General features: G+C 45.1%; 2 protein-coding genes and 1 long non-coding RNA gene across 11 annotated transcripts in view; 1 reads left to right on the top strand and 2 right to left on the bottom strand.

Moving 5' to 3' along the window:
* Positions 1 to 20,782, top strand: part of LOC110507706 (septin-4) — a 70,244-nt gene extending 49,462 nt beyond the window's left edge. For 2 of the 7 annotated variants that reach the window (XM_036965597.1, XM_036965599.1), the window contains 9 exons: positions 7,023 to 7,206; positions 7,300 to 7,423; positions 7,650 to 7,784; positions 8,504 to 8,621; positions 10,250 to 10,351; positions 12,579 to 12,675; positions 14,527 to 14,689; positions 16,426 to 16,525; positions 18,856 to 20,782. In XM_036965597.1, the coding sequence (XP_036821492.1) occupies positions 7,023 to 7,206; positions 7,300 to 7,423; positions 7,650 to 7,784; positions 8,504 to 8,621; positions 10,250 to 10,351; positions 12,579 to 12,675; positions 14,527 to 14,689; positions 16,426 to 16,525; positions 18,856 to 18,924 (1,092 nt within the window). In that variant the 3' untranslated portion in view covers positions 18,925 to 20,782. Of the gene's footprint in view, positions 1 to 1,230; positions 1,327 to 2,506; positions 2,789 to 6,200; positions 6,591 to 7,022; positions 7,207 to 7,299; positions 7,424 to 7,649; positions 7,785 to 8,503; positions 8,622 to 10,249; positions 10,352 to 12,578; positions 12,676 to 14,526; positions 14,690 to 16,425; positions 16,526 to 18,855 lie in introns of those variants that run through there. The other 5 variants (XM_036965595.1, XM_036965594.1, XM_036965593.1 and 2 more) reach the window with 5 other exon arrangements.
* Positions 1,123 to 2,625, bottom strand: LOC110507707. Its single transcript, XR_002471169.2, has 3 exons — positions 2,527 to 2,625; positions 2,037 to 2,101; positions 1,123 to 1,248 (listed from the first exon to the last, which is right to left on the bottom strand). It is a non-coding gene; the product is annotated as an uncharacterized LOC110507707 (long non-coding RNA).
* A 480-nt stretch (positions 20,783 to 21,262) lies between the features above and the next one.
* Positions 21,263 to 27,584, bottom strand: part of LOC110507705 (max-binding protein MNT) — a 29,330-nt gene continuing 23,008 nt past the window's right edge. For all 3 annotated transcript variants that reach the window (XM_021587867.2, XM_021587866.2, XM_036965592.1), the window contains 2 exons: positions 27,130 to 27,322; positions 21,263 to 24,436 (listed from right to left, as the gene is read on the bottom strand). In XM_021587867.2, the coding sequence (XP_021443542.1) occupies positions 23,619 to 24,436; positions 27,130 to 27,322 (1,011 nt within the window). In that variant the 3' untranslated portion in view covers positions 21,263 to 23,618. The remainder of the gene's footprint in view (positions 24,437 to 27,129; positions 27,323 to 27,584) is intronic.

The following is a 27,584-nucleotide window of genomic DNA, read 5'->3' as shown; positions in this document are numbered from 1 at the left end:
ATGTTGAACCCATGATAAGCACATCAAAGTGATCTAATGGAAAGTCCCATGAGAAATAAATGTCCAGCGTATTTTCCCAACAAAGCACGGTACGTACATGAGATAAATGGATGGAATAATTCTAAACACAGTTGCGTAATAGGCCTAGTGTTATGTTAGGGAGGTTGCAGCAGTTCAATGCATAACTCTGTAAAGTCATTAGTGTATGTGTGTCTCCCATGAAGGCAAGTGAATAAGTACACACTTGGGACAGGGTAGAGAATCGGGAGATGAAGGCTCAGAAGGAAAGCATGCGTGGGTGACGAAACACTTGGAACTGTATTTGTGACTGATGCTACCCTACCTCTCTAGATTGAGCTGTTCATTAACAGAGAGCAGGATACATGATCCTGTTCGCCCTCTCTCCTCCCTCCATCCTCATATCCTGCAGCAATGCAAGAGGGTGAAAGGGGGCCAGTAATCCCAAGGTTAACCCACTCCAGAGTACTCTGTGCCAGGCATGCCAAGTAGCCCTGATGGACATGCTGCCCAGGCTGACTGACTGGGTGATGTCACCAGTCCAACTCTGCTCCCTGACCGTCACTACCACTATTGTTTTGCTGTCTGTGTTAAGGCTCTTATATTCAGTATAATCTGAGATTCCTCCTCTTTATCCCTCTCTTTATCTCTCTTCTCTCACTATTGGTTTCTATCTGTTTTCTCTCTCTCCCTCCCTTGATATGCCATCTCTTTTCTTCTCACTTTATGTCAAACTGTTGAATAAAGAGCTCATGAGACAGTGTTCTTTTGGAAGCGAGGCAGCCAGCCATGCAGGCCGGTAAAGAGAGGAGAGTTCCATCCATCTACAGGGGAATTCCTTGATCATCATCCCTTAAATCCTTTCAGCTGTGGCTGCGGTCTCTTAAGACTTTAATGCTAAAGATAATCACACAATCCAGTGTTTGACAGCCCAACTGATACACCTGGGCTTTTCAGGCAGTGTAACCAGAGATGAGTGGCCTCAAAAGTTAGGAAGTTGGTGTTATTGGGATGGTGTGGTTTGGACAGCCTGATCCTGTGAACCGTGATGGGTGCGTGGGCCGTGGATGGATTTCATGTCTATGTGGCTGATAGGACTAGGAGCCCCAGGGCGGTGGGACAGCCAGGCAGCTCGATGGGGCTGAAGGACACAGTGTCCTGGTTCAGAGGGGGTATATAGGCAGGGGATGCTGGGCACTCCGGACCATTTCCCGGTGAGGGCATGAAGAGCTGGTTGAGAGGTGGCAAGAGAGCAAGGCTGTTACATCTCATACAGGGTAACACAGGTGAGGTACTGCAGGAGAACAGGTGAGTTATTGTTCTGAAGATGATTTTTTAAAATTGAGTCTGAGTTTTTTGTTGTTGTTAAGGACATCATATAAATGTAGTCTAGTTGGAGTACACCCAGGATTAGTTCATTTCTTATAAAGTAAACTTTTTTGTAAGTTTGGATTGTCTTTTAATTGTTTAAAGATTGATTACAAAGACTGCATTATCTTTAGATATATGTCATCAATCAGACTTGTCCTTCAGGTTTTTAAATGGTAGAGCAGAGAAGTGTTCAGAATCTGACAATTATCCTCTCTGTGTGGCAAGTAAAAGATTTAGAAATGTTTGATCTGAAAACCATTCCACACACATCTCTGCTCCAGAGTTGATAGTGTTGGTTGTTATTGACCTGGGACGCTGTTAACTGGGTCACATGGTGGGTTGTCCATGTTGGGCAATAGATTGGACATTGATCCATGTGGTTTGGTCAGAGAAAAGCAGACCAGAGGAAAACAGGTCAATTGTCCTCTAATCTGTGAGACTATTAATTTCCTTTCCTCTCTGTCCTCTCTGCTCCTAATCCCAATCCCTGTGTAATTAAAACCTTGTTGGGATGACTTTGAAAACCTTGTTGGGATGACTTGGAAATCCTTGTCTTGAAAACCCTGCATGGCCTTGCTGTGAACTTTGAGTGTTAGTATGCATGCGTATTTCAGTTTTTACTTTCAGTAAAGACATTTCCACTCTACCTGATGCAACTGCAGCCGGATCAGTTCATGTCATCTGCTTCAGTAACAGTGCTTTGTTAGACCCCCTGAATGGGAAGATGTCAGAATCAGTTAAACTAAGTGCAGCTGGACAAATAAACAACATTAGGCTGAGAGTACTGCTGGAGTGGAATGACCAGACAGAATAGATCCCTGCCCATACCAACATTATTTCTGGACATTGCTGAAACAATTCTTTCCACACACCACTCTGAATACAACTCAATCACCCTGTGGGCTACTCCAGCGGACAGCCATGTTGCTTACTCTGGCATCCAACAGCCATGTCATTTTCTACAGCTGGATCCAGACGTCTGTGTCTCACTACACACTCGTTGTTCATTTAATTCAAGTTTATTTAATCATTTCATTTATTTATTATTATTATTTTTTTTCTTTCAACCCTTTTGTACTGGTCTGTTCTACACAAAACACCATCACGCAACGCTATCCTGCTGTCACGCCAACCTACCCTTCCACTTCCTCCATCCCCATTCCCCATGCCTCGTTCTGTTTGGTCCTTCCAATCCTTACTTCCCTGTTGCCCCTGCTCCTTGCCCTGCCCCTCTCCACTCCAAATACATGTTCTCTCCTGGTTGGAGATTGCAGAGTGCACTGTAGCCCCAGTAGCAATGGAGGACAGTGACCGTGAGGCTCACTCATCATCAGATGACCAGGACTCTGCCCCGCCATCCCCTGGCCACACCAGGGACCACCACCATCAGACCGAACAGGTACCAGTGATCAGACCAGATATGGGTCAAATAAATATGCCAAGTACTTTCCAAATATTTGAGCTGCTGTGCTTGATTTAGTTGGACTGGCACAATGAATGGAACAAATGGAATAGTCCAAAAAGTTCAAAATTCTAAGCTAAATCAAGTGCACCTCAAATACTTTGAAGTATTTTACATATTTGTATAGGTCTCTCAGTGACGTCCCCAGAAATCCCCATCGCCCCCCTCCTAAGCCCTATCCACTCTTAAGTGTCATACACAACACAGTGATGTTGTTGTGGCAGGATGTTTCATACCGCTGCGCTCTTATGTTGCCCCTGTTACCTGCCTTGCAGGTAGCCTAGTGGTTAGAGTGTTGGACTAGTAACCGAAAAGTTGCAAGATCGAATCCCCAAGCTGACAAGGTACAAATCTGTCGTTCTGCCCCTGAACAAGGCAGTTAACCCACTGTTCCTAGGCCGTCATTGAAAATAAGAATTTGTTCTTAACTGACTTGCCTAGTTAAATAAAGTTTAAAGAAATATGGAACCACAATCAGCCCATTGTCGGCATGCAGGGATAATCTCCTGTTATTATCCTTAGAACTATGTGGAAGGACAATCTAACTTTCATACATACCAAGGACTGGCAACCACGTACATGAAAATGTTTAAGTTAATTGTCCCCATGCTTTAGAACCCCTTTTGTAGTTCACTAGTTTACTTCCTAGTTTACTAGTTCCTGTTTGAACCAGATATTTGTGCAAAAAAGTTCAGAGTGCTTTACTATTGATCCAAAGAAAGGAGGCCCAATGGGCTGTGTGTCTGTTCACAGAGCTAAAAGCTGGAAGAACAGCAATGTATCATCATGACTGTCCGCTTTCAAAATGTAATATCACTATTGAGCAGAGATATGGTACCATAACTCCAGTTTACACTCATTACTATTGTTCCTTTAGAACTAAAACAGCCTCCTAGCCCTTTCAAAACCACTATATTATTTATAGTGGAGCAGGCTGGTGATTCTTTACACAGGCTGGCGCATGGCAGAGAGAGCTGTGGTAACATGAGCACCAGTCTCTAGTCTGGGAACTACAGGGAGAGCTGTGGTAACATGAGCACCAGTCTCTAGTCTGGGAACTACAGGGAGAGCTGTGGTAACATGAGCTCCAGTCTAGTCTGGGAACTACAGGGAGAGCTGTGGTAACATGAGCACCAGTCTAGTCTGGGAACTACAGGGAGAGCTGTGGTAACATGAGCACCCGTCTCTAGTCTGGGAACTACAGGGAGAGCTGTGGTAACATGAGCACCAGTCTCTAGTCTGGGAACTACAGGGAGAGCTGTGGTAACATGAGCACCCGTCTCTAGTCTGGGAACTACAGGGAGAGCTGTGGTAACATGAGCACCAGTCTCTAGTCTGGGAACTACAGGGAGAGCTGTGGTAACATGAGCACCCGTCTCTAGTCTGGGAACTACAGGGAGAGCTGTGGTAACATGAGCACCAGTCTCTAGTCTGGGAACTACAGGGAGAGCTGTGGTAACATGAGCACCAGTCTCTAGTCTGGGAACTACAGGGAGAGCTGTGGTAACATGAGCACCCGTCTCTAGTCTGGGAACTACAGGGAGAGCTGTGGTAACATGAGCACCCGTCTCTAGTCTGGGAACTACAGGGAGAGCTGTGGTAACATGAGCACCAGTCTCTAGTCTGGGAACTACAGGGCGAGCTGTGGTAACATGAGCACCCGTCTCTAGTCTGGGAACTACAGGGAGAGCTGTGGTAACATGAGCACCAGTCTCTAGTCTGGGAACTACAGGGAGAGCTGTGGTAACATGAGCACCCGTCTCTAGTCTGGGAACTACAGGGAGAGCTGTGGTAACATGAGCACCCGTCTCTAGTCTGGGAACTCCGGGGACAGAATTCCCTTTACAAGTTCAGCTACACACAGGGGCTCTGCCTTTGTTGGTCTCATGAATTGTAGGTATTGTCATCAGGTAAGGTAGATGGTTTACTCTTGTGGTTTGGGAAAAAGCAGAGAAGGGAAGAAAAATGTAATTATGATTGACAGATTTAGGTAGATTTGAAAATGAGAGTACTGTTACTAATCACCACCTTGGGGCCACAAATTGATCAGTCATTGTGTAAATGACATTTGAGGTGACATGTTTAACACCAACAGGTTTTTATCAGGTTTCCTTTGTATACCAGTATGTTGAGAGAGACACCCATTAGATAATGTCAAGGTTAAGTCCTTGTTGATGTAATAAAGTGTGTTTTCGTGAATGTTTGAAGTTGTATCACACTATGCATTACAGCAGTTCATTTGAGTAGTCATCTAGTAATCAAGAGGGTTCATTAATCGCTTAGAGGTTAATTTGCTTTAGCTCTACTCTATCATTTGGTTGTGGAGAGCGAAGTGCACACAAATGCCACCCAGATGTGGTGTCACGACATGTTTCTGTGATCTGTGCAGTCTGGCAGTACCTCCTGTCCTTCTGCTGTGGTGGAACTTCTGATGTAACCCATTAAACGGTTCCCTCCACTCTTTATCATCCACGTGGCTACAATACCGTATATTCTATTGAATTGTGTTGTCCCAGCCTGTGTCCCAAATGGCACCCTATTCATTATATAGTGCACTACTTTTGACCAGGGTCCATAGGGAATAGGGTGCCACCAAGTCTGAATCTGCTGAGCAGGGAGAATCTTTTCAGCCAGCTGCCAAGACACTGAACTTTAAACAAGATATATCCTCCCATTTCCTACAAGTTCATGAAGGTCAATTATGTAGTTCTGTCCTTGAGCTGTGCTCGTCTATGAATGTTCTGTGTTATGTCATGTTTTGTGTGGACCCCAGGAAGAGTAGCTGCTGCTTCAGCAATAGCTAATGGGGATCCTATTAAAATACTAATACTACAATTATGATACGAGTTATCTACTCTAGTGGAGGACCATGTGCTTGTTATCAGTTTGATGGACATCACGGATCTCTTCTTCCCCGGCATTTGACATCGGCATTCCACAAATCAGCACAAATATTTACCCTCTTATGTTGTTAATCTTGTAGCTTCTCTGGTGGTCTCTCTAGTGAATCAGTCAATCAATATCTTCTTTCCTCACTGTCTCTTAGTGTAAATCTTCTCGAACCCCTAGAGAACTAGGCCTATCTTGCACTTATTATAATGATTTCTTAGGTTGTTTTTTCGTACCTTCTCTCCATCAAAACATTCAGTGATTCTAACCACTACTTTCTTCTTTTCTGTTGATCCTTATGTTGCCCCTGTTACCTTCCTCCTTGTTTTCCTTCCGATCTATATTATCCTCCTTCCTGCGTCAACCTTTACTCCCCTCTGTCCACTCTTCTCTGCATCACCTCTCCCACCCACCCGGAAAACACCCACCCGCACCGTTCCCTGGCCCCCCTCCCCCTTAGCACTCAAGCCATTCCAAGGACGACTCTGAAGACTCTGAGTTGGAGAACATTATGCAACAAGACCCCCACCACAACGGGGGCCATCCACACCCCCACCTGCCTCTTCCCGGCTATGAGCACAGCCCCGACCATGAGCACCCCCACCCGGTGGACAGGGAGGCGGAGGGTGGCGACAGCCCCCCGAACACCCCCGGGACGCCCACCTCTGGGACCCCACCGTTTTTGCGCCCCCCCACGGCAGGTGGCAGGGCCCAGTCAGACAACCAGTGCGTAGGGAGGCTGCAGCTGGGTGGAGGTGGGATGATGGATCATTATGACATGCAGTCTCCCCTCAGTCCCACCAGGCCCAAGAGCCCCTGGGGCCGCTTTGATCCCTACGACTTTCCAGAGGTAAACTTCAGGCCAGGGGGACCGTGTAGAGACCAGAGGCAACACTATGGGCAACATGGGTTGGGTTATCAGCTCTCCAGTCCAAATAGTATGTGCTTTAGCCTCAGAGGAGCACTTAGCATCAGGTTCAGGCCATTTCCAGTGATGTTTACTTGGGAACTTTGATTGTGTCTGACCGATGACTCAGTTTGTGGCTTTCGCTTTGAAAATGTATGTTGGTCAAAGACAGTAGTGTGTTCTGTTGTGTTGACAATGGATTCATTCAATACCCTACATCTGGTAAAATGGCTTTAAGTTTGAAAGACATGTATTTATGTGTGGTAGGTGTTACCTTTTTATTTGGAAAGATTACTGTAACTCGCAATGTGCCGCCACCAGAATTTAGCAGATTGTTTAAAATGGCGCCTCTTTGTGTTTCTCCTGCTTTCTTAGGACCAAGACAAGGAATATGTGGGATTTGCCACACTGCCAAACCAGGTGCACCGTAAGTCTGTCAAGAAGGGCTTTGACTTCACCCTGATGGTAGCAGGGGAGTCTGGCCTGGGCAAGTCCACCCTGGTCAACAGCCTCTTCCTCACAGACCTCTACAAGGACAGGAAGCTACTCAACGCTGAGGGTGAGGCGGCCATTTTGGTGTCTCATCTTCTGAATAAATGAATGCATGATTTTAAATGGCCAGCTGCTGAGGAAATGTGTGTTTTAACTCCAGAGCGGATCACTCAGACAGTGGAGATCACTAAACACACAGTGGACATTGAGGAGAAGGGGGTCAAGCTGAAGCTCACCATCGTAGACACCCCTGGCTTTGGAGACGCTGTCAATAACACTGAATGGTATATGTCAAACATCCTTCCTCCATAGGACTCTTGATGTCAGTTTGAGGTACAGTTGCAGTATAGCTCAGTATATAGTAGGAGAATGACTGATGTCTGTGTCTCCCCCACCGCCCTAGCGTGAGGTCAGTGGGTTAGGGTTGGTATGATTAGTGGTTGTAGGGTGGCTGTGTCTGCAGTATTGCCTCAGTGCTGGTGTGTCTCTGTGTCTCCCCCACCGCCCTAGCTGGAAGTCAGTGGCGGACTACATCGACCAGCAGTTTGAGCAGTACTTCAGGGACGAGAGTGGACTGAACAGGAAGAACATCCAGGATAACAGAGTCCACTGCTGCCTCTACTTCATCTCTCCCTTTGGACACGGGTACATCAGCTACGACATGTCGTCTCTGTCTCAATACTCTTTAAATGGAGTCCTTTCTTCTGTTGAGATAAACATATTGGCTGTGTCTCAATACTCTTAGATTAGTTTCCTTTCCCCTTCTACCTTCCTTCCTTCACTACCACTGATAGGGTTTCCACTATGCACCATGTTGGTTTGCACCATGTCCCATGCATTCTAAATGCATTGGGTTTCCCTGGAATCTAGAACCACCTTGCTCTGCTGCCTCCAGGGAAATCTGCATCTCGTGCAGTGCTAAACCTTCAACGTTCTATCCATTTTGAGGGCAGATGCTACAATACGAAACTTTCTCTCCAATCGTTGGGGTAAATGCTGATGCGGTACTTTTGTCTGAGTTTACGGTCTGTTTCACACCAGTGTGTAAGTTGCACCATCAGTAGCATTGAAGCACTGCTGCAAACCTGTAATAAGGAGATAGCTCCCTCTGCTGACCACTATTGGATACTACTACTATCCTTGAAAATATGGGTTAATGAGGATTACCTTCATTTGGATTACCGTAATTATCCCTTTAGCTCTTAACCATATCCAAGTTTTATCAGTGTTTCCACATGTACAGTGTGTTTTGGTTGTTTTCTTAGTGTTGAGTTGTTGTCCCTAATTGTATGTTGCTCTGGTCATTTAGTCTACTAAATCACAAAAAATATATGTCATATTTTGTTGTCTTGTATCTGTCTCAGTCTGAGGCCTCTGGATGTGGAGTTTATGAAGGCCCTTCATGAGAAGGTCAACATTGTGCCCATCCTGGCCAAGGCAGACACACTCACACCCACTGAGGTCAAGAAAAAGAAATTCAAGGCAAGCCCTCTCAAACTCGCTTTTCTATCTGTGTCTGCTTGTCTGAATACCGTGGGTGTGTACAGATAAGAAATGGACAGGGTTCATTGGTTTCTAAAATCATTTAGATTTCTAGGTGACTGTTTTGATGGATTTGCTTTTGCTCCATCCTCAATCACAGGATTCCAAACAGTAGTTTATTGTTCTCCTCTTCTCTCTGTCCCTCCCTCCATCTTCTTCTCTCTGTCACTACCTCCATCTTCTTCTCTCTGTCCCTCCCTCCATATTCTTCTCTGTCCCTCCCTCCATCTTCTTCTCTCTGTCCTTCCCTCCATCTTATTCTCTCTGTCTCTCCCTCCATCTTCTTCTCTCTGTCTCTCCCTCCATCTTCTTCTCTCTGTCTCTCCCTCCATCTTCTTCTCTGTCCTTCCCTACATCTTCTTCTCTCTGTCTCTCCCTCCATCTTATTCTCTCTGTCCTTCCCTCCATCTTCTTCTCTCTGTCTCTCCCTCCATCTTCTTCTCTCTGTCTCTCCCTCCATCTTCTTCTCTCTGTCTCTCCCTCCATCTTCTTCTCTCTGTCCTTCCCTCCATCTTCTTCTCTCTGTCCTTCCCTCCATCTTCTTCTCTGTCTCTCCCTCCATCTTCTTCTCTCTGTCCTTCCCTCCATCTTATTCTCTCTGTCCTTCCCTCCATCTTCTTCTCTCTGTCTCTCCCTCCATCTTCTTCTCTCTGTCTCTCCCTCCATCTTATTCTCTCTGTCTCTCCCTCCATCTTATTCTCTCTGTCTCTCCCTCCATCTTCTTCTCTGTCTCTCCCTCCATCTTATTCTCTCTGTCTCTCCCTCCATCTTCTTCTCTCTGTCTCTCCCTCCATCTTCTTCTCTCTTTCCCTCCCTCCATCTTCTTCTCTCTCTCTCCCTCCATCTTCTTCTCTCTGTCTCTCCCTCCATCTTCTTCTCTCTGTCTCTCCCTCCATCTTCTTCTCTCTGTCCTTCCCTCCATCTTCTTCTCTCTGTCTCTCCCTCCATCTTCTTCTCTCTGTCTCTCCCTCCATCTTCTTCTCTCTGTCTCTCCCTCCATCTTCTTCTCTCTGTCCTTCCCTCCATCTTCTTCTCTCTGTCCTTCCCTCCATCTTCTTCTCTCTGTCCTTCCCTCCATCTTATTCTCTCTCTCTCCCTCCATCTTCTTCTCTCTGTCTCTCCCTCCATCTTCTCTCTGTCTCTCCCTCCATCTTCTTCTCTCTGTCTCTCCCTCCATCTTCTCTCTGTCTCTCCCTCCATCTTCTTCTCTCTGTCTCTCCCTCCATCTTCTTCTCTCTTTCCCTCCCTCCATGTTCATCTTTCTGTCCCTGCTTCCATCTTCTTCTCTCTGTCCCTCCCTCTGTCCCTCCCTCATTCCATCTTCTTCTCTCTGTCCCTCCCTCATTCCATCTTCTTCTCTCTGTCCCTCCCTCATTCCATCTTCTTCTCTCTGTCCCTCCCTCATTCCATCTTCTTCTATCTGTCCCTCCCTCTGTCCCTCCCTGGTTCCATCTTCTCCTCTCTGTCCCTCCCTCCCTCCCTCGTTCCATCTTCTTCTCTCTGTCCCTCCCGCTGTCCCTCCCTCGTTCCATCTGCTTCTCTCTGTCCCTCCCTCCAACTTCCTGTAGATCCGAGAGGAGATCCAGCAGTATGGGATTAAGATCTACCAGTTCCCAGACTGTGACTCTGATGAGGATGAGGACTTCAAACAGCAGGATCAGGAGCTCAAGGTGAACCACATTTATCCAAACCTCACATCACTAGTTGAGGAAGTATGACAACATAAAGGACACTGGTCATCATAAGCAACCTGTCTGCAATACAGAAATGCTGGGATAGGAAACCTAGATTAGAGATAATGTCCATACCCGTGTTGTTATTGAGCACACAGCCTTGAATAGTTATCTGTTTGTGAATTCTATTGATGTGTGTGTGCACTGGCGCACTAGAGGGCAGGGTGTGGCTGTGCATCCAGACCAGGCCTGAATGGCATTTTGGTAGATAAATGTGTCTCAGTCACTCCCCCTCATAGAACCGTGTCTGTGACCTCATGTGCTCTGTTCATTTCTAAGTAGACTCCAACACCATTGTTAAGTTTGCCGATGACACAACAGTAGTAGGCCTGATCACTGACGACGACGAGACCGCCTATAGGGAGGAGGTCAGAGACCTGGCCATGTGGTGTCAGCACAACAACCTCTCCCTCAACGTGATCAAGACAATGGAGATGATTGTGGACTACAGGAGGAGGACAGAGAACGTCCCCATTCTCATCAACGGGTCTGTAGTGGAGCAGGTTGAGCGCTTCAAGTTCCTTGGTGTCCACATCACCAACAAACTAACATGGTCCAAGCACACCAAGACAGTCGTGAAGAGGGCACGACAAAACCTTTTCCAACTCAGGAGACTGAAAAGATTTGGCATGGGTCCTCAGATCCTCAAAAGGTTCTACAGCAGAGAGCATCACTGCCTGGTATGGCAACTGCTCTGCCTCCGACCGCAAGTCACTACAGAGGGTAGTGTGAACAGCCCAGTACATCACCAGGGCCAAGCTTCCTGCAATCCAGGACCTCTATACCAGTTGGTGTCAGAGGAAGGCCTAAAAATTGTCAAAGACTCCAGCCACCCTACTCATAGACTGTTCTCTCTGCTGCCACACGCAAGCGGTACCGGAGCGCCAAGTCGAGGTCCAAGAGGCTTCTAAAACAACTTCTACCCCCAAACCATAAGACTCCTGAACATCTAATGAAATGGCTACCCAGACTATTTGCATTGTCCACCCCACCACACTTTTACACTGCTGCTACATTCTGCTTGTTATCTACATGTACATATTACCTCGACTAACCGGTGCCCCCACACATTGACTCTGTACCGGTACCCCCTGTATATAGCCTCCACATTGACTCTGTACCGGTACCCCCTGTATATAGCCTCCACATTGACTCTGTACCGGTACCCCCTGTATATAGCCTCCACATTGACTCTGTACCGGTACCCCCTGTATATAGCCTCCACATTGACTCTGTACCGGTACCCCCTGTATATAACCTCCACATTGACTCTGTACCGGTACCCCCTGTATATATAACCTCCACATTGACTCTGTACCGGTACCCCCTGTATATAGCCTCCACATTGACTCTGTACCGGTACCCCCTGTATATAGCCTCCACATTGACTCTGTACCGGTACCCCCTGTATATAACCTCCACATTGACTCTGTACCGGTACCCCCTGTATATAACCTCCACATTGACTCTGTACCGGTACCCCCTGTATATAGCCTCCACATTGACTCTGTACCGGTACCCCCTGTATATAGCCTCCACATTGACTCTGTACCGGTACCCCCTGTATATAGCCTCCACATTGACTCTGTACCGGTACCCCCTGTATATAACCTCCACATTGACTCTGTACCGGTACCCCCTGTATATAGCCTCCACATTGACTCTGTACCGGTACCCCCTGTATATAGCCTCCACATTGACTCTGTACCGGTACCCCCTGTATATAGCCTCCACATTGACTCTGTACCGGTACCCCCTGTATATAGCCTCCACATTGACTCTGTACCGGTACCCCCTGTATATAGCCTCCACATTGACTCTGTACCGGTACCCCCTGTATATAGCCTTGCTCTTTAATTTTTTGTTACTTTTATTAACATTTTTTTTGTATTTTTCTTAAAACTGCATTGTTAGTTAAGGGCTTGTAAGTAAGCATTTCACTGTAAGGTCTACACCTGTTGTATTCGTTGCATGTGTCAAATAACAATAATTTGATTTGAGAGAGCGAGAGATGGAGAAATGGGTAGATCTGCATTGCAGCATTTTCCCCTCTCTGCATTACCTCATCGTAACCACAGATATATTCCCCCCACTTTGTACTTTATTCACGTCATTCATATTCACCTCTCTTGCTCTCTCTCCCTCCCCCGTCTCCCTCCTCCAGGACAGTATACCTTTTGCGGTGATCGGCAGCAACACGGTGGTGGAGGCCAAAGGGAAGAGGGTCCGGGGTCGTCTCTACCCCTGGGGCATCGTGGAAGGTAACCCTGTTACACCATTGTTATGTAGCTCTTGTGTGTGGGGGTCTTAATATGTTAGGGTTGTACTGGGATGTGGACATGAAGCTGGGGCTAGGGTTGTACTGGGATGTGGACATGAAGCTAGGGTTAGGGTTGTACTGGGATGTGGACATGAAGCTGGGGTTGTACTGGGATGTGGACATGAAGCTAGGGTTAGGGTTGTACTGGGATGTGGACATGAAGCTGGGGTTAGGGTTGTACTGGGATGTGGACATGAAGCTAGGGTTAGGGTTGTACTGGGATGTGGACATGAAGCTGGGGTTAGGGTTGTACTGGGATGTGGACATGAAGCTGGGGCTAGGGTTGTACTGGGATGTGGACAGGAAGCTGGGGCTAGGGTTGTACTGGGATGTGGACATGAAGCTGGGGCTAGGGTTGTACTGGGATGTGGACATGAAGCTAGGGTTAGGGTTGTACTGGGATGTGGACATGAAGCTGGGGTTGTACTGGGATGTGGACATGAAGCTAGGGTTAGGGTTGTACTGGGATGTGGACATGAAGCTGGGGTTAGGGTTGTACTGGGATGTGGACATGAAGCTAGGGTTAGGGTTGTACTGGGATGTGGACATGAAGCTGGGGTTAGGGTTGTACTGGGATGTGGACATGAAGCTGGGGCTAGGGTTGTACTGGGATGTGGACAGGAAGCTGGGGCTAGGGTTGTACTGGGATGTGGACATGAAGCTGGGGTTAGGGTTGTACTGGGATGTGGACATGAAGCTAGGGTTACGGTTGTACTGGGATGTGGACATGAAGCTGGGGTTAGGGTTGTACTGGGATGTGGACATGAAGCTGGGGCTAGGGTTGTACTGGGATGTGGACATGAAGCTAGGGTTAGGGTTGTACTGGGATGTGGACATGAAGCTGGGGCTAGGGTTGTACTGGGATGTGGACATGAAGCTAGGGTTAGGGTTGTACTGGGATGTGGACATGAAGCTGGGGCTAGGGTTGTACTGGGATGTGGACATGAAGCTAGGGTTAGGGTTGTACTGGGATGTGGACATGAAACTAGGGTTAGGGTTGTACTGGGATGTGGACATGAAGCTAGGGTTAGGGTTGTACTGGGATGTGGACATGAAGCTGGGGTTAGGGTTGTACTGGGATGTGGACATGAAGCTAGGGTTAGGGTTGTACTGGGATGTGGACATGAAGCTAGGGTTAGGGTTGTACTGGGATGTGGACATGAAGCTGGGGTTGTACTGGGATGTGGACATGAAGCTAGGGTTAGGGTTGTACTGGGATGTGGACATGAAGCTGGGGTTAGGGTTGTACTGGGATGTGGACATGAAGCTAGGGTTAGGGTTGTACTGGGATGTGGACATGAAGCTGGGGTTAGGGTTGTACTGGGATGTGGACATGAAGCTGGGGTTAGGGTTGTACTGGGATGTGGACATGAAGCTGGGGTTAGGGTTGTACTGGGATGTGGACATGAAGCTGGGGTTAGGGTTGTACTGGGATGTGGACATGAAGCTGGGGTTAGGGTTGTACTGGGATGTGGACATGAAGCTAGGGTTAGGGTTGTACTGGGATGTGGACATGAAGCTAGGGTTAGGGTTATAGTTGAGGTTAGGGTTGAACTGGGATGTAGGCATGAACCTAGGGTTGTGGCTAGGGTTGGGGTTTAGGGGTGAACCGGGATGTGGACGTGAAGTTAGAGTTGAAGTTGTGGTTGAGGGTTAGGTTTGTGGTTGAACCTGGATGTGGACATGATGCTAGGGTTAGGGTTTAGGTTCGGGTTGGGGTTGAATCCGGGATGTGGCCATGAACGGTTTAGAAAAAAACACTGTCCTAACATAACACTGTTACTTTTGACAGTGGAGAACTCGGCACACTGTGACTTTGTGAAGCTGAGGAACATGTTGGTGAGGACACACATGCAGGACCTGAAGGATGTGACACGGGAGACCCACTATGAGAACTATAGGGCTCACTGCATCCAGAGCATGACCCGCATGGTGGTGAAAGAACGCAACCGCAAGTATGGACACACACACAGACCAGTATCTCACTCACTGTAGCTCGTGTTGTTTATAGCTTGGATCAGGTATCTTAATACTGCATGTATTGTTACTCATATACAAACATAATGTAGCTCAACTACAATTCACACTAACATACAGTACCAGTCAAAAGTTTGGACACATACTCATTCCAGGGTTTTCTTTATTTGTACTATTTTCTACATTGTAGAATAATAGTGAAGACATCAAAACTATGAAATAACATGGACTCATGTAGTAACCAAAAAAGTGTTAAACAAAAATGTTTGAGATTCATCAAAGTAGCCACACTTTGCCTTGATGACAGCTTTGCACACTCTTGGCATTCTCTCAACCAGCTTCATGAGGTAGTCACCTGGAATGCATTTCAATTAACAGGTGTGCCTTGTTAAAAGTTCATTTATGGAATTTCTTTCCTCCTTAAAAGTCAATCAGTTGTGTTGTGACAAGGAAGGGGGGTGTAGAGAAGATAGCTCTATTTGGTAAAAGACGAAGTCTATATTATGGCAAGAACAGCTCAAATAAGCATAGAGAAATGACAGTCCATGATGGCTTTAAGACCTGAAGGTCAGTCAGTGCGGAAAATGTCAAGAACTTTGAAAGTTTCTTCAAGTGCAGTCGCAAAAACCATCAAGCGCTGTGAAGAAACTGACTTTCATGAGGACCGCCACAAGAAAGGAAGAACCAGAGTTACCTCTGCTGCAGAGGATAAGTTTAGTTACCAGCCTCAGAAATTACAGCCAAAATAAATGCTTCACAAAGAACAAGTTACAGACCCATCGCAACATCAACTGTTTAGAGGAGACTCCGTGAATCAGGCCTTCATGGTCAAATTGCTTCAAATAAACCACTACTAAAGGACATCAATAAGAGGGAGAGACTCGCTTAGGCCAAGAAATACACCAGCAAAGGACATTAGACCGGTGGAAATCTGTCCTTTGGTCTGATGAGTCCAAATTTGAGATTTTTGCTTCCAACCACCGTGTCTTTGTGAGACGCAGAGTAAGTGAACGGATGATCTCTGCATGTGTGGTTCCCACCGTGAAACATGGAGGAGGAGGTGTGGGGGTGCTTTGCTGGTGACACGGCCTGTGATGGATTTATTTAGAATTCAAGGCACACTTAACCAGCATGGCTACCACAGCATTCTGCAGCAATACGCCATCCCATCTGGTTTGTGCTTGGTGTTTTTAAACAGAACAATAACTCAACACAACTTCAGTCTGTGTAAGGGCTATTTGACCAAGAAGGAGAGTGATGTAGTGCTGCATCAGATGACTTGGCCTCCACAATCACCTGACCTCAACCCAATTGAGATGGTTTGGAATGAGTTAAACGCGGAGTGAAAGAAAAGCAGCCAACAAGTGCTCAGCATTTGTGGGATCTCCTTTAAGACTGTTGGAAAAGCATTCCAGGTGAAGCTGGTTGAGAGAATGCCAAGAATGTGCAAAGCTGTCATCAAGGTAAAGGGTGGCTACTTTGAAGAATCTAAAATATATTTTGATTTGTTTAGCGCTTTTTTTCGTTATTACATAATTCCATATGTGTTATTCCATAGTTTTGTTGTCTTCACTATTATTCTATAATATAAAGAAAAACACTTGAATGAGTAGGTGTTCTAACTTTTGACTGGTACTGTATAGTCACAAACTCTAACAAAATATACACCCACATACTGTCAACCATGTTGTCTTTTTCCACTCTACTCCCGTAGTAAACTGACCAGGGAGAGCGGCACAGACTTCCCCATCCCTGTGATACCAAGTACCACAGACACCGAGACGGAGAAGCTGATCCGAGAGAAAGATGAAGAGGTACAACGACGACAATCAGAGCATGAACCAGAGCAAGAGCACAGTCACGATGAGCACTCAGACCGACCCCTAGAACCCCACTCTGACCCAGGCCTAGACCCAGGGCCTGAACCTGAGGCCTCTTGAGTCCTCCAGGCTGTCAATCATATTTTATATACATTCCATTAATACATGCAGGTGCCCCTGAGGACCCCAGTCAGGTGTGGTAATTCTGGTCTGAGGAAGGGTGAGGGGTGACAGTTGGCCCCTACATCAGCACCCCTAAAACAGCACCCAGCCATGAGGTGCACATGACCTGTAAGAGATGATTAGATCTGGGTACAAATAATGTTTTATATTCAAATACTGTTTGAACCCAGGTCTGGCAGTAGAATATAATATGCCAGGTCACGCTGCCTGGGTAGAGTAGTGTTGTAAATGGAAAGAAGCTCTCGTGTGGTTCTCTTCTCCCTGTTTGAGTCTGTCCCTGTCCAAAAGCACCATCGTGCCAATTTCATATAGTTATTTATTTATATTATTTATATACAGTACCAGTCAAAAGTTTGGACACCGACTCAATCAAGGGTTTTTATTTTTACTATTTTCTACATTGTAGAATAATAGTGAAGACATCAAAACCATGAAATAACACATATGGAGTGCTGCATCAGATGACCTGGCCTCCACAATTACCTGACCTTAACCCAATTGAGATGGTTTGGGATGAGTTGGACTGCAAAGTGAAGGAAAAGCAGCGAACAAGTGCTTAGCATATATGGGAACTCCTTCAAGACTGTTGGAAAAGCATTCCAGGTGAAGCTGGTTGAGAAAATGCCAAGAATGTGCAAAGCTGTCATCAAGGCAAAGGCTGGCTGCTTTGAAGAATCTAAAATATTACATATATTTTGATTTGTTTAATACTTTTTGGTTACTACATGATTCCATATGTTTTATTTAATGGTTTTGATGTCTTCACTATTATTCTAAAATGTAGAAAATAGTACAAATAAAGAAAACCCCTTGAATGAGTAGGTGTGTCCAAACTTTTGACGGGTACTGTATATATTTTCTGATTAAAAGCTGATGACTTTAAAGAACCTTAACAATACTTTAACAAAAATACCCTCACCTGAGGTTTGAATCTGATGCATGAAGCCTACCCTGAAACCCACTTGTGCAGCTTGAGTTTTGGCGCAGATCTTCCATTGATATCAATACATAATTTACTCAAAAATAAAGTTAAGCTTGTGCATCTCAAGCTAGGTCCCCCCCTGAATGACATGAGCCATAAAAACATAATACATTATTTTCTGCTATTTCCTCATTTTTGGTATGTAACCCTTCCCATTATTAAAACGTTGGAAACACAAAACTGTCACCTTAATTTCATCCTATTTTGATATGTTTGTGGGATTGGGGGGATGCTATTAATGTGTATACAGGTATACACATTAATTTCTGTAATTGCTACACACAGAGCCTAATAATTCAATACTGTGATATGACGTATAAGTGTGAAAGATATGGCACTTGCAGAAATACTATTATTATTTACTATTATTACTATTATTTACTATTATGACTGAACACACACACAGTCACCAGCCTCAGCCACATGGTCTCCAGACAGTAGTAGAATGGGGTGGCAAATTGTATCAATCAGTTGTCCTCTGCTGGCTTGTTAGTCATTGGATATGGTCATTGGTGCAGTGATGTAGAAGTAATGGTCATGTTCCAGGCCACCTTCAGCCTGTCTTTCACTCATTAGACTACAACTGTATACATGACTGAACACACACGCATCCGTCATCATCATCAGGTCACATGGTCTAAAGTCAGAATAGACTGGGGTGGCAAATGGTATCGATCGGTTGTCTGTCAGCACTGCTGGCTTAGTTGTGAATTGGATAGGGCTTGGTTATTGGTGCAGTCATGCAGCCCTATCCAATTCACAACTAAGCCAGCAGTGCTAGTAGTGGTTGCGTTCCAGGCCACCTACATTGCAGTCATGAAATGTAGACAATCACTTCTTCCGCATGTGTACTGTTCTGAGACAATCAGATCTGTGTCAGATCTCTGCAAATGCAGAAGTAGTGTTTAGCATTATAGGAATCCATCAATATTACTTAATAATCTGATAGTCTGGTGAGAGTAGACTGGTATGGGGAATCCTATTTATCTGTTGTCACATAGCTGGCTTTGTTGTGATTGGATAGCGCTTGGTTATTGGTATGAGAGTTCCTAAAGCCTGTGAGCATCTCCCCAGTCCCTACTTCATTCTGTGTTTTTGTGTTTTGCTTCATGTCCCAGGTGTTTGACTGACAGCGGCCTCTTGTCTCTTTTCTCCACAGTTGCGGCGAATGCAAGAGATGCTCACAAAGATCCAGGAACAAATGCACACGCAGAAGGAGGCCTATTAACCCAGGCTACTACTAGAACCACTGCCCCTCTGTAAATGCAGGCCCCCTCTTTCCACTACTAGGGTGGGCACCTCTAGTACCACTCTACTCTAGTCCACAAACATTGTCAACTCCAGCTCATCCAACCCCAACAGCCACCACTCCTCATTTAGTCAATAACCCTCACTATCAGAGACTGATCCACGACCAGGCATGAGGTATTCACAGACGGGAGGTGGCGTGGAGAGAATTTGCCTTCTCTTCCAACAACATGGAAGTCCTGTGTCTCCACACATGTTGTGGAAACTCTAACAGTAACAACGGGCACTCCTTTCGAGTGCCATTGCTGGAGCACAACACCGGGCCGGACAGCACCGACCTAACCACCTGCTTGTCCTTAAAGGGTTACGGCCGGGTCCTGCCTGCCCTCTTTCCACTCATAGTTTACCTGTGGTCTTCTCAAGATAGCAATGAACTGGAAGGCAAAAAGTTAACACTTCAATGTTCATTGATGTTTCTCCTTAGTGAACTCTAACCCTGACATTGGTTAAGGGGTAGACTGTAGGGAATGTGTTGTCCTGTCCCTCTGCTAGGTGTTTGAAAGTCTATCATAACAAATGTAGTTGTGTGGTCTTAACCACCCTAGACAAGGTCTGTTGGGAAGGAGGTTGGCCTGCCCAAATAAATTTTTTTGTCATGCACAATTTTTTCCCAAGAGCATTTTTGTTAAAGGTCAATACTATAGATGGTCATACAGATAAAATGTGATACTTTTTTTACTACAATGTTACATTTGTAAATGTTTTTGTTACGGGGTTGCATCTATCACTTGTTATTGCTTTTATTTGCATTGCTACACAGAATAGCGTGGAATGAGTAATTTTTTCACCATTTTTATTTTTAATTTCAACAAATGTTACTGAAGTACTGTTGTGTTTTTTTGACATGTATGTTAATAGGGCTAACTAATGTCCTTCACTCTCCCAATTCCAGCATGCTCAACCATGGGTTGTTCATTCTTGTATTTTACTTAAAAAGGAAACCCACTACTTACAGTTCTGATATCTGTAATGATAGTTTGAGAGTTTGCTGGAATATTGTTGACTTGCAGGTTCGTCCTCAGGTCGTAGTAAAACATTTTGCAGCGAAAATGAGTTCTTAGACTGGGATACAATCCGAGTATAGACGTTGCGACTTTTAAAGGCAATTTCAGATTAAGCTGACATACGTGATGGGATCTCTGCAAACGCAGAGAACATTGCCTTTTAAAAGCCGCAGTGCAAAACCTGCGATCTGACTAAATCCTGGCTCAAATGGACAAGTTCCAGCATTAACTCCCCATTTAATTTTTTTTTTCACTGAACATGACCCAAGAGGAGAAAATAGAAGCCTTGAGCTAACTGTGCCAGCCAAGCAGACAGGACAAGGCCCTTATTCGGTCAGGGGGCTAGAGAATGACAGGGTCACTTCAGTAAGGTTGTTTGTGGGTATAGTGTCTGTTATAGCCTGATGTAGCAGGCCTTCATTCATGGGTGATATTTTTCTTGATTATGTTTGTGGACAGTAAGTATGCACCCTCTATTTTGAAGTACATTAAGTAGATATGTATGAGTGGATGATTTTATGCACTCAACACAAGAAATTATAATTACTTATCATTTACGTGTTTCCTCCCAAGAATTTTGACTTAACACTTTTTTTTTTCATGAAGAAGATGAATAGTTGTGCATATGTATTTATTTTCCTCAGGTGTAAATGTCAGTTCATTCACAAGGAACAAGTCATGAGACAAAAATATACATTTGTTTGGATTATTAGTATGAGTGCCAGAAATTGATTTGAAATAATCAGAATAAAATATTTTTATTTCACATTGTAAGCAACATTGTTCAATTGACCTGTTCTATTCTGATCCATCAAAAGCTTAGAGATTCACCTACAGACCCAGTCCAAAATCACACTAGAACAAAAGTAGGAAATAAGAATGTTGTCATACTACTTTTTCTGAATACATTTGTAATAAATAACTTGTCAGGATTCAATCTGAGCACAGATTGGCAACGCTCCAATAAACGCACTTTCCCATTGAGCCAACATATGCAGCGTTTACCGTGAATGTGGGCTCTGAAAAAGTGCATTGTGGACAAAGCTCGCTCGGATTGAATCCAGCACTTTATAAAGTCATTGAGGAAGAGAAAGGATGCAATGAATTGTAATACAATAAAGGAAGTAACATCTCGTCTCTCCATTCTAGCCATTTTCTACTACTCCTACTTTGTATTGCGATAGAGTCTTGCTAAGCGAGCCTACACACACCCTAAAAATGTAGATCAAATAAATTGACCAAAGCAAGAAGTTATAAATGTAATAAGATTTATTAAGTATCTTAAGCATTTTCCACTTATGCATTTAAATGATTTCTCTTTTTACATAATGGACAATTAAATCTAAACGCAGCCCAAAATGTACAGGCAATATAGAACTTCCACTTTCTCCATAGGGAAAACAAACTTTGTGGAAAGGGCTCTGAAAGCTCTCCCGCAGTATACAGTACTGTACATGGTCTCAGAAAACAGCTGGCATAAAAATCTACATATGAACCAAAATCACCAATCTACATGCAAAAACAGGCAAATCTTTAAAATACACTAAAACCATTATTGAATGTGTACATACATACATACATACTGTTCCATTCCACACAAAGATTGATCAAATACATATTTTTAAATGTTATGACTACCATGTCCATTCTTCCTCCCAAAGACAAAACCATTCAGATTAAGTGAAGAGGAACACAGTCACGTGCTGTCTTTGCGAGTGCTATGTACAGTTGTAAACCAGTTTTGCTTTAATTGGGGTTATTAAGTAGCATATCAAAGTGCTAGAAGTTAAAAGTTGAATCTCAGCTACGTGTAATAGTGCAGTGGACGGCCAACACGAGAATCTAGATAAGAATTGATATACCAGATAATTCATATGGTTGGTGGAAAAAGAGGATAAAATGGCGTAGGTGACTGCCTGACCATGCCGTTTAACCCCAAACTGCCACATTCACTTCAATGGTCTACCGTGACACTGCCGAAGGCCTTAGTTAAACAAGATCACTGCTGCAACACAAACAAGATATGCCTCACTATATAGCTACTTTATTACACATACATAGATACTCCAGGAACAATTTACAGTGATTGTGCCTGCTATGGCTCCTGCTCTGCCATTAGTAAAAAATATATATAAATCGTGGTAATATGTAGCCACTTGAGTATTGTAGTTTTACTCCTGTGCTAAACTGAGTGGTTGTTCAGTTTTGTGAAAAGTCATCACAGTTATACTTACATCACCTGCTTCAGATGTGCATGGTGGAACTGGTAATGCCAGCATTTGGGTTTGATTCCTGCTTGGGCCACACACACACACAATATATGTTATTACAAACTAGTACACTCAATGACCATTTTACATGCCGTTGTGGTTTACCACCAGCAGGGGAAGCCTGTGGAACATGCAGTAATATGACAGCGCTGCAGTGGGAGAAGAACGGCCAGGCCGTGTTTTAGGTTTCACTTCACAGCCATGTGCCTGGGTAGTGGGAAGGGGAGGTCCCAGCAATTATGTCCTCAATGTGCTCCTTTATGGCGCTTAGTTGTTAGCGCGCGCACACACACACACACACACACACACACACTGATCCCATGCTGACGCTGACGTGCCAACACCTACCAATCACACAGCCAGAGAGCCAGTCTCTCTGACCCCGATTCAGCGGTCTGAAATTGGATGCTTTGCCTTCTGGTCACATCAAGGCCCGTATCCACAAAGTGCCTCAGAGTAGGAGTGCTTATCTAGTATCAGTTTAGACTAAAATCATAATGAATGAGATTATACGGGCAGATCCTAGATCAGCACAACTATTTAGGTGATTTGTGAATACAGGCCCTGGCCTCTGGTAGACTCTGGTAGGTTAAATCTAAAACCTTGGTGCTTTCATAATAGCAAATAGTGGCACCACCACAGTCATTAGCAGTGTGGTTTGTAAATACTCTTGGCTGTGGAATACGTGACCCTGTACCAGAAATATAAAAACCGGTCCTGAATGAAAATATGCAGGTCTGTCTGCCTTGGACATTGGATGTCTCGCACTATTAGCTACTGTAGATATGAACACAGAGGAGGGCCAGACAGAGAATGTCTCCATGTGATTCTCTCCACTGCATCCTATACAATATCACACTCTATCAACATTACCATCCTGGACATCATACTCAGCCCAACAACAACAACATAGGCTGTCTTTCACCTCTCATAACCATTATAAAGATATATGTTTTTAAAAAATTACATTTTTATAGTTTCTTTTGGGAATGTTCTGAGTTACTTCTTATTGACAGCTGTAATGCATCAGGTTAGTTAATAATGCAGTTTGAGAATCATCAGTGAATATGAGGATTTGCGTCCAGTATGAAGGCTTTTACATTTGTTTGTCAGTACAGTAGTCCTGGTGCCTGCCTCACTCTGGGCCTGCTTCAGTCGCCCTGGGCTCGGAGTCTGGGCTGGTTCCTGTCCGGCTGGTCTGCTCTGAGGCCGATGGTCTCCAGATCTGGAGGTCTGTCTCCGACTTCAGCCTGACTCTGGCCACCTCAGGGTGGGTGTGGCCTGTTCATGTAGCTTGGTTCTCAGGCTAGCTTCAGGATGGCTCTGGCCTGGTTCAGAGATCAGGCTAGCTTCAGAGTGCTAACGGGGAATGAAGGCAAGGTCACCATAGTTACAGGGTTCAGCAGCTGTTGGTGATGTGTCACCACCTGGGCACCAACTGCCGTCTGCTTTCCCATGATGGTGGTTGTGCTCTGGCTGGGGGCAGTACCATTGACCTGGGCGAGAGTATGGGTGATGTGGCCCACCATGGCTGGCTGGGTGACAGCCACGGACTGGGGGTAGATGGTGGGTAGATGGTGCTGGCCCAGGTGGGTAACAGGGTGGATGGAGATGTCTCCGATGGGCTGGTGGTGGTGCCCTGGGGCCAGCTGCATGGGGGCTGAGGAGGAGGGAGCTAGATGGGTGATGTGCTTGGCTCCTCCAGATGAAGCCTGGATGACGTGGTTGACGGCCTGGATGACAGAGGCGTGGGAAGCCGAGGCGTGGGCAATGACTGTGGGCTGGAGGCTGGGGGCCTTTACCATGTGAGTATGAGCGTGGGCAGTCACCATGTGTGTGTGAGCCGGGAAGAGGGTGCTAGGGGAGGTTACGATGTGTGTGTGAGGCGATAGGAGTGCCTGGATAGGGGTGGTGGTGGTGATGTTGGATGCTGGGGTGGAGAATGTAGCTGAGACAGCCAGGGGTGACAGCGGGTGGGGGTACGTTTGGGCCTTGTGTTGGCTGGAGATGTGTTGGGTGAGGATGGAGGTGGTGGGGGTTATGGGAGTGGTGGTCACAGTCTTGTACAACTCGGGTTGCATGGCTTGTTGAGGCACGGTGGGTAAGGCTGCCGGAACATTCTCCTCATCCATGTCGTCATCCATGATGTCTTCACCCTCTGTGTGACAGACAGAAAGAACACATTAACTTTACGCTTGATAACGTCACAGATATGACCGCTTTGTACATTCTTAAAACACTGTGTAGGAACTAGTGTCGTTTGGTCTTTCTATAAATAGTGTGACATTGGGATCAACATTTCAAAATAGTTTGAAACAAAAACAACAAGGATTTTCATGAAGTTCTACATGTGTACTTAGGAATGAAAGTGAATATGTGCAAATTGGCCCATAACTCCACCTATACAACAACCTAGGTTTAGGACTATACAACCTTTAAAACAGGGTTTATACAGACACCGGCAAGTCAAATTCAAGGACTTTCAGGGACTTTTTACAAGTAATTAATTGCAATTGTCAAGAACCTCAAACGGTATACAATTTATAATGATTATAATTATAAGGTCCAATATAGAACTATATAGCTATGATCCCCCTTATATCTTAAACCAGTTAAATGTGATCTACATAATCCCTTAAGGTAATTATTTATCAGGAGGGCCATAAACAATAACTAGTAATGCTGCATACTCCAACAAAGGTTCAAATATCACCTTTCTGGTCATTTATAAAAACAATTGCTGGAGGTATAATCACTTTTGAAGAAGTTTAAGTACAAATATGAAAACTCAGCAAAAAAAGATAAACTCCGTTGACAGTGAGAGGATTTATTTTCAGCAAACGTATATTTACACATTTTGTATGAACATAAGATTCAACAGACAAACTGAACAAGTTCCACAGACATGTGACTAACAGAAATGGACTAATGTGTCCCTGAACAAAGGGGGGGGGGTCAAAATCAAAAGTAACAGTCAGTGGCCACCAGCTGCATTAAGTGCTGCAGCACATTTCCCAGGTCTTGCTGTGAGAGTTTACCCCACTCTTCCACCAAGTCACCTGCAAGTTCCCGGAAATTTCTGGGGGGAATGGCCCTAGTCCTCACCCTCCGATCCAACGGGTCCCAGACGTGCTCACATGGGATTGAGATCCGGTCTCTTCACTGGCCATGGCAGAACACTGACATTCCTGTCTTGCAGGAAATCAGCCATACAGCTCATTCTGTGCGTGGTGGCATTGTCATGCTGGAGGGTCATGTCAGGATGAGCCTGCAGGAAGGGTACCATATGAGGGAGGAGGATGTCTTCCCTGTAACGCATAGCGTTGAGATTGCCTGCAATGACAAGCGCAGTCCGATGACGCTGTGACGCACTGCCCCAGACCATGACGGACCCTCCACTTCGATCCCGCTTCAAGTGTAACGCTCATTCCTTTGATGATAAACACGAATCCGACCATCAGATAAAACCGCACCTTGTCAGTGAAGAGCACTTTTTGCCAGTCCTGTCTGGTCCAGCGATGGTGGGTTTGTGCCCATAGGCGATGTTGTTGCTGGTGATGTCTGGTGAGGACCTGCCTTTACAACAGGCCTACAAGCCCTCAGTCCAGCCTCTCTCAGCCTATTGCAGACAGTCTGAGCACTGTTGGAGGGATTGTGCGTTCCTGGTGTAACTCGGGCAGTTGTTGTTGCCATCCTATACCTATCCCGCAGGTGTGATGTTCGGCTGTACCGATCCTGTACAGGTGTTGTTACACGTGGTCTGCCACTGCGAGGACGATCAGCTGTGCGTCCTGTCTCCCTGTAGCACCGTCTTAGGCATCTCACAGTACGGACATTGCAATTTATTGCCCTGGCCACATCTGCAGTCCTCATGCCTCCTTGCAGCATGCCTAAGGCACATTCACACAGATGAGCAGGGACCCTGGGAATCTTTCTTTTGGTGTTTATCAGAGTCAGTAGAAAGGCCTCTTTAGCATCCTAAGTTTTCATAACCTTGACCTTAATTGCCTACCGTCTGTAAGCTGTTAGTGTCTTAACGACCGTTCCATTGGTGCATGTTCATTAATTGTTTATGGTTCATTGAACAAGCATGGGAAACAGTGTTTAAACCCTTTACAATAAAGATCTGTGAAGTTATTTGGATTTTCACAAATTATCTTTGAAAGACAGGGTCCTTAAAAAGGGACTTTTTTTGTTGTTGTTGCTGGGTTTATTTCCTATTTCAACAAAAAAAATGTTTGAATAAGGCTTGAAATGACTTATGCTTTCTACAAATAGTCGTTTTTATAATTAGAATATACTAACTATAAGATTTCACCTTAACTGTAAAATACATATTTTCTAACGGTCTCGAGCAAAACGTCTGCCCCCATCGCTGTGAACTTCACAGAGCTCTAGTTTGGCTTCTTGAACTCTCCTTTCATCTCATATTAAAATCGTGGCCATATATGACAAAAATTGTTTGAAATCTATTTGTTTAAAATTATTTTTGATTACTGGCTCTAAATCGATCTCGGATCGCTACTGCGACAAACCCCCTCTCTCCTGCTGCACTATGATGTAAGGATTCCAGGCATATGTGTTGTTAGTGGCTGAGATGTAGGGTTCAGCAAGGAGTTTCTGGACAGTCGGAAGAGCAAATTAAATACTAGGGACATCCCAGCTTCAAGTGGTGTCAGAATTCACATCCTGCTTCACACAGGCAAAAGAGACCTACTCCTGTGTCGGTGAGAATCAGGGTTCTCGTTCAATGCAAACAATTTTGATCGGTGTGTCCATAGATCTATTCATAAGCAAAACGGTTTTCTTAATTAATTTGATAGCTTGGTTAAATCGATTGATTGAGCGTACCTGAGGCAGTAGAGGTAGAAGCCTGGTCGTCTTCTGGTTGAACCGTCTGTCTGAGAACACGGTCTATCTCCATGACATTCATCCATTGGCTCAGCTCGTTCTTCAGCTCAGCCAATCGCTGCTGAGTAGCGATTTTCTCCCGCGCCAGTCTCTCCATCTCATGCTCGTACTCCTTCTCCTTGCGCTTCAACGTCTGTAAGACACAGAGGGAGAGAGAAAAGTGCTCAGTACAGTTTGAACACACCCATTTATAAATGGGGCAATCAAATATATTTCAGAGAGAGCCTGCATTCTGCAATTTGACTATAATAAAACTTTCAACTGAAGTTTCACACAAGTTCTTCAATAGAACCAGTAATAGGCCGTCATTGTAAATAAGATTTTGTTCTTAACGGACTTGCCTAGTTTAAAACATTTAAATATATTGGCTGGATTCTATCCCAGGTGTCATTGGT

This window comes from Oncorhynchus mykiss, chromosome 27, assembly GCF_013265735.2.
Source record: "Oncorhynchus mykiss isolate Arlee chromosome 27, USDA_OmykA_1.1, whole genome shotgun sequence".
In the NCBI taxonomy this organism is placed as follows: domain Eukaryota; kingdom Metazoa; phylum Chordata; class Actinopteri; order Salmoniformes; family Salmonidae; genus Oncorhynchus; species Oncorhynchus mykiss.
The sequence above is the reverse complement of the archived record's forward strand: the minus strand, read 5'-3'. Positions and strand labels throughout refer to the sequence as shown.